At 47.7% G+C, this 7,211-nt stretch overlaps 1 protein-coding gene across 1 annotated transcript; it reads left to right on the top strand.

Moving 5' to 3' along the window:
- Positions 1-3,918: 3,918 nt before the first annotated feature.
- LOC148800746 (uncharacterized) lies at positions 3,919-4,440 on the top strand. The gene has a single exon (XM_088903834.1). It carries the CDS (start codon positions 3,919-3,921, stop codon positions 4,438-4,440), a length of 522 nt encoding a protein of 173 aa, XP_088759960.1.
- The last annotated feature ends 2,771 nt before the right edge of the window (positions 4,441-7,211 follow it).

The raw sequence follows: 7,211 nt of genomic DNA, 5'->3' as shown, positions 1-7,211 counted from the left end.
TGGATCAGGTTCAATCCAATCCAATGAATGCTTTGGACCAATTTATATCGGTCAAATTCAATGTTTGGACCATCCAGTCTGTTTAAATTTATTTTGATTTAGATTGGTTTCAACCCAAACTCAATCTATTGACACATATATTCTTATCTTATATCAATGGACCAGATATTAGCTTAATCCAACCCAATCCAATATAAACTTGTTATAGACGAACCGGGTCCAATCCAATCTAATAAATATTTTGGACTGGATTGGTCCAATCCAATATGTCTTATTGGCCCATTCAATCTGTCCAAATTGATTTTGGACTGGACGGGGTCCAATCCAGAACCTGTCCATTAACACCCTTACATGTCCAGCTCCAACAAAGTGGCATTGGTCGTATAGGAGTTGAGAGTTAATGGTGGATAACCCTGTATCTGCACATGCAGAGAGAGGACCTCTGGCTGGAGATGGTTTCTAAGAAATTTATATAAGATCCTTATGTTTCTAATTCCATCCTTTATCACTGTTCCTTCCAACATAAGCATAAGCATGACTCTTAGATATCTCATTGTTGGGTTTAGAATAAGATATTGTCTCCAAACATATTAGCATGCATTCCACCTTTTCTTCACTCAGCACCTTCAAAGGTGCAGGAGATCTTTGTCTGAGGTCATATATGCAATCTCATTTACCATTGCAAAATTAATTTTCCATCAACATATTTAGCATCCTCTTTATATAACGGATTATATTCATGAAAATGATAAATACATCACCTAGATTGGAGATTAGGTGTTCAATTGGTATATCAATTTGTTATTTAAATTCTTGAATAAATTTGTCTTACACTATGGGTTTTAGATAAAACTACACAAAAACTTTTATCCAACTCTCATGATCATAGATAATAAATGATTAATAATAATGTAATTTCTATGATTGAAAATGAAAATGGGACCCAAGAATGAAAATCAAGGAAATAGTAGATTAAGGTCCAACCAAGCATGTGCAGAGCATATATAATAGGTAGGTAGGATATTAGGAAGGAATAATAAGAAAGATTTTTCTGTTAATTTGTGATTTGTTCCCACTGCTAGCTTCTCTTTATTCTTTCCTTCTGAGTAAGTTTATAATTAAGGAATTAGAAGATTGGATTGGACAGACCAACCTGTGACGATCTTAAGGACACTTGTTCCAATAGCTATCAGAGCACATGGATAAACCACCAAATCCACACCTTAATTGCGTTTTAGAGACTAATAACATGATAAAGCATCTACTTTATTTCATTAGCAACAACTAATCAATGTTTATCTTATTTGAAGTTCGTGCTATTGCAACTAACATTCAAAGAATCCAACTATTTAATTCTATTAATTAGTTTTTCTTCTTCTCTTAATGATTTCTTGCTGACTTGTAATGAATGACGTCAAGAGTATATAGTATCCCTATTTGCATTAGTGTATATAGAATATGGGAAAATTTATGATGCCAAAAAGATATGCTACATTAAGGGGAGCCCTGCTCTCCTCGTATGGAGCCAATCGCATGACAATCAAATGTATCCATCAGGGTCTGTCGCCTGACCTCGTACGACTCTCATTCGGGGTATTTATTTGCACCTATCTTCAACACACTCAAGTATAAATAAGAGGTAACTCCCTCTTAAAGAGGATCCGGAACAGGGACTTCTAGCACAGCTCACTCATTTACTCCTCACACCTACCTTGCTCCCTTAGCATTTACTCTAGGAGATTCGGTGCACCCAAGGGCTGTCACTAAGACCTCGTCTGCACCCTCTCCTACTTTACACCTCGTACTAACTTGAGCGTCAGAGCCTTTGCTCGAGGCCTCTAACATTCCCTGTTTTGCAGTACCCCCGGTCTCTAGAAACCTCGTCCATGAAGGAACAACCTACAGTCCTCGGCTTCTATGGTCCTTGGAAGGAATACCACGCCTCGGCCTACGGCCCTCGTCTTCAGCTCACCTCTTCCGAGGCCTCGAAGTCTTCGGCCTACTTTCAGAACCTGGAGAGTGAATATACCTCGTTGCCCCTAGTCAATCGGTGCGGCAACAATTGGCGTCGTCTGCGGGAATGCGTTGCTAAGACGACCCTTACTTTAGGATAAAAAAAAAATACTCTAAATCCAAGCCCTCTTAAGCTTGAAAACCATGGTGCGGAGAATCAGGAACAATTAGAAATTGGTCACTTATGAACAGTTTCAGGCTATCCTCGATCATCTGGACCACCTATATTCAACGAATGGAACAAGTTTGCCCCCCGAGCAGGAGGTCCTTCTCGAAGTGATCGCCTCACTGGGGTGTCAGAGGATCAGGGCTGACATGAGAATGTCGAGCCACCAGCCCTCGCCCATGGTAACTTGCTAGTTGAGCCATCAGAATTGGGCAACAACCATCCCACGAATTCACCATGAAGGAACATCTGTCCTAGCCAAAGGGAAAGCGTGCCCGCTCAATCCGAATGTAGTCATCAACCTTCAGAGCAACACCACCGCCGCCGGAGGGAGGTCCCCCAGGATGATGATGGGCATCTCGGCCGTCCTGGAGTTTTCTCCTGAGGTGAGAGCCGACGCCACGCCACTCCCCCTCCCGTCTCGGAACTCCGGGACATTTTGAATGACCGTCACGCCCGCAAAGGAACACGCGACCCTATCTCGGAGTATTCGGGAGTCTGAGTTGACGCCCACCAAGTCCGCAAGGATAGAAGCGGAGCCCATGCTCGTACTGACCCAGGGCTTGCTGAGTTGCGAGCCGAGATTGAGGCCATTAAGGAGAGTTGAGCCGACGCCTCAATCAGTCACGACAACTCCGCTGGTCGCATGGACGCGTTCACCCCGGAAATCATTTCGGAGCCTCTTCCCCCACACTTCAAGGCTCCCAACTAGAAATGTATGACAGGAGCACCGACCCCGATGACCACCTGGAGGGTTTCAGGGCGCTCATGATACTCTATGGGTATTCCGACGCCTTAACGTGCTGGACCTTTCAAGCCACCTTCAGGGGGGCTGCTCACCGCTGGTTCTCCAGCCTCCTTTCTCGATCAATTAGCTCGTGGGAGCAATTTACAACTTTGTTCCTCGCTCGCTTCATCAATGGTAGACGATGCCATAAGAGTGTAGTCTCTCTGATGTCACTCAAGCAAGAGTCGAGTGAAAGCTTGTGGTCCTAAATTGACCGCTTTAAGAAGGAAGAGCTTGAAGTTCAAGACCTCGACCCTATGGTCTCCATGCACGCCGCCATTAACGGACTCTGCACCGGCTCAGCCCTCAAGTGCTTGGTCGCCAAGACCCAGTCGAAGACTAAGATTGAATTCCTCAAGAAGGCCCAAAAATACATCGCGGTCGAAGAGGCTTTGGCCGGGGACAACCAAGAAAGGGCAGTCGAGCACCACAACGGGCCCCCGGAGAAAAAGAGGAAAGGTGGAGACCAGCACCACCCCGACAACCATGGCGGCAAAGACAACAAGAAGCCATCGGCCTCAGCCTTGGCTTACAAGGACTACACACCACTCAACTCCACCTGCACTCAGATACTGATGCAAATCGAGGAGGAGAAGTTTGTGAAGTGGCCAATGAAGCTGAAGTGGAACCCCAAGAGGGGGAACCCTACGAAGTACTATAACTATCACCGCGACACCAAGTATGACACCGAAGACTGCTACGATCTAAAGAACGAGATAGAGTCCCTTATCTGCTGCGGACACCTCAAGCAATTCGTCGGAGGAGAGGCCGGCACCTTGTCCTCCTAGTAGCAGCAACATCATCAAGTGGCAGGCGTCATCGACATCATCGCTGGGGGCATGGCCTTGGGTGGAGCCTTAGCCTTAGCTCGAAAAGCCTATGCCAGGCAACTTAACATTCAGAAGCTTGCCCCGAAGAAGTAGAAGTACTCGGATGCTCCACAAAGACTAAGATGTCCACATGCCCTCGTCTTCACCAACGGGGACATAGAGGGGGTCACAGTCCCCCACGACGATGCTTTATGCTGAAGAAGATCTTGGTGGACAGTGGCTTGTCAGCCAATATCCTTTTTTACGACACCAATGAGAGAATGAAGCTCGTGCCAAAGTGGCTCCGACTTGTCAATGTTCCCCTTGTTGGCTTCTCCAGTAGCATCATTAGGCCGGAAGGAAAAATTACCCTACCCATCATGGTAGGGACAACACCACACCAGGTGACCTGGATGCATGAGTTCCTAGTGGTGAAGGTTGCCTCTCCCAACAACGCAATAATGGGGAGGCCAACACTTCATGCACTAGGGGCAGCCATGTCTTCCTATCACCTAGCCCTCAAGTTTCCCACTGAGCACAGTGTCGGAGTTGTTCGTGGGAACCAGCAGATCACCTGCCAATGCTACGTGGTGACGCTAAAAGGAAAGAATAAGGAGGCCCTGTCATTGGAAGGCCTCAACCTCCGGGAGGAGCCAACGAGTTGAGGACCTCGTCTTAGTTCTCCTGGACGAGTCAGCCCAAGAGTAGATAGTCCATGTCGGGTCTAACCTTCCCCCTAAACGCCTATCCGAACTGGTAAATTTCCTCAGAACTAACGTAGACATCTTTGCTTGGTCTGCCATTGACATGCCCGAAATTGACCCCTCGATCATTACTTACAAGCTGAGCGTGGACCTAAGCTCTAGGCTAGTCCGACAAAAGAAGGGGAACTTTGCACCAGAACGATGGAAGGCCGTATGAGAGGAAGTTGATAAGCTACTCGATGTCAGCTTCATCCGTGAGACCTTAACCGAGCCTACCCGAATGATAGTTTTCCTTTGCCAAGGATAGACCACCTCGTCGATGCCACTACAGAGTATGAACTACTCAACTTCATGGATGCCTTCTCTAGGTACAACCAGATCCAGATGCATCCCAACAATGAGGAAAATAACTCTTTCATCATTGAGCACAACACGTACTACTACAAGGTAATGTCGTTCGATCTTAAGAATGCAGGGGCCACCTACCAGCGCCTTGTCAACAAGGTTTTCAAGAATCAGATGGGAGAAACGTTGAAGCCTACATGGATGACATGGTGGTGAAGAGCTTGAAGGCCGAAGCACACACCTCGGACTTGGTCGAGACCTTTGATACTCTACGCAAGTTCAACATGAAGCTCAACCTGAACAAGTGTGCCTTCGGAGTTACCTCGGGAAAATTCTTAGGCTTCGTCATCACTCAAAGAGGCATTGAAGCCAACCTGGACAAGGTACAGGCCATACTATACATGGCACCCCCTCGGTCCGTAAAGGAGACCCAGAGATTCACTGGCATGACAGCTGTCCTCAACCGTTTCATGTTGAAGTTGGCAGACCGCTGCCTTCCCTTCTTCTGCGCCATCAAGAAGCTAAAAAAATTTCAATGGACGGAGGAGTGCCAACGTGCCTTCGACGAGCTCAAGCTATACCTCGCCTCACCCCCACTCCTTGCTCGGCCGACATCAGGGAAAACTCTATATTTGTACTTGTCAGCTAGAGACGAGGTTGTCAGCTTGGTCCTCGTGAAAGATGATAGAGTCAAGAGACCTGTATACTATGTCAACAAAGTCCTCTACGACACTAAAACCAGGTACCCCTGCAAAAGCTAAGCCCATACTATCGTGGTCCTGATGAATCAACCCCTTAAGGCCATCCTCGCCAAGCCAGAGACTTCAAGATGCCTGATTAAGTGGGCAATCGAACTATCGGAGTTTGACATCCAGTACCAGTCGAGGCTCGCGATCAAAGCGCAAGCCTTGGTTGACTTCGTAGTAGAATGCACCTTCAATAGGCCCCTCGGCCGGCCTCACGGAGGTGAATCAGAAGAAGCATGCCCGGTCGAGGAGCCCCCCCCCCCCGTGTGGAGACTTTTTTCCGATGGTTCATCCAATGCCAAAGGGAGTGGAGCGGGCCTCATTCTCCTCACCCCCGACGGTGTCGTCATAGAGTATGCACTGAGATTCGAGTTTCCTGCATCCAATAACGAAGCCAAGTACGAAGCCCTCTTGGCAAGGTTAGAACTCACCAGAGATCTCGACTCTAAGCACATCGAAGTCCTCAATGACTCACAGTTGGTGGTGAATCAAGTCAACGGTGAGTACGAGGCCAGAGAATAGAGCATGGATAAGTACCTCGCCAAGGTTCAAGAGTTAGCCTGCCACTTCTGACGTTTCTCCCTACAGCAAGTCCCACGAGCCGAGAACACCTGAGTCGACGCCCTCTCCAAATTGGCAAGCACCTCGGACGCAGCCCATGGCCGCATTGTGCATGTGGAAAGGTTACCTCGACCCTTCATAGGGGATATCCAAATCCTCTCCATAGAGGTCAAAACCATATTGGATGGACCCCATTATCGACTTCCTATTGACGAGGAGGCTACCCAACGACAGAAACGAGGCTAGACGACTCCGGCGTCAGGAAGCTCACTACACATTTTTCGAAGGGAAGCTGTATAGAAAATCCTTTACCTTGCCCTACCTCCGATGCCTTCGCCCCGAGGAGGGGGAGTACGTGCTCAAGGAAATTCATGAAGGCATCTGCAGAAAACATTGAGGCAGAGATATTTTTGGCCAACACTTCACAAAGATGCAGCCGAACTGGTGCGAAGATGTGATTAATGCCAGAGGCACGCCAACATATGCCATCAGCCTGCGACAACTCTCTCAGCCCTCAATAGCCCTTGGCCCTTCGCTAAGTGGGGAATGGACCTCCTTAGCCCTTTCCCACAAGAAACAAGGGGAAGGAAGTACCCCGTCGTTGTAGTGGACTACTTTACGAAGTAGGTCGAAGCCGAGCCCTTAGCCACCATCACGACTCAGGCAATCCAAAACTTCTTTTGGAAAAACATTTTCTATCGCTTCGGCCTCCTCCACATTCTGGTCACCGACAACGGGAAAAAGTTTGATGATGCCAAATTCCGAAAATGGTGTGCCTCCCTCGGCATCAAACAACAGTACACCTCGGTGGGCTACTCCCAAACAAATGGCTAGTCGAGGTTATGAACAAAACCATCCTGGATGGACTAAAGACTAGGTTGGGTAGAGCTAAAGGCCTGTGGGTCGACGAACTACACAGCGTCCTCTGGTTATACCGAACCACACCTCAGATAGCAACGAGAGAAACTCCCTTCAACCTGACCTACGGTATCAAAGCGGTAATACCTGCAGAGATCGGCCAGCCGACGCTTCGAGTCGAGGCCTATAGTGATGCAGAAAATAGCGAAGCTCTCAAAGCCA

The sequence above is a fragment of the Nelumbo nucifera genome, chromosome 4 (genome assembly GCF_055504915.1).
Source record: "Nelumbo nucifera cultivar China Antique chromosome 4, China Antique-T2T, whole genome shotgun sequence".
Classification (NCBI taxonomy): Eukaryota; Viridiplantae; Streptophyta; class Magnoliopsida; order Proteales; family Nelumbonaceae; genus Nelumbo; species Nelumbo nucifera.
This window is presented reverse-complemented; position numbering and strand designations above follow the sequence as displayed.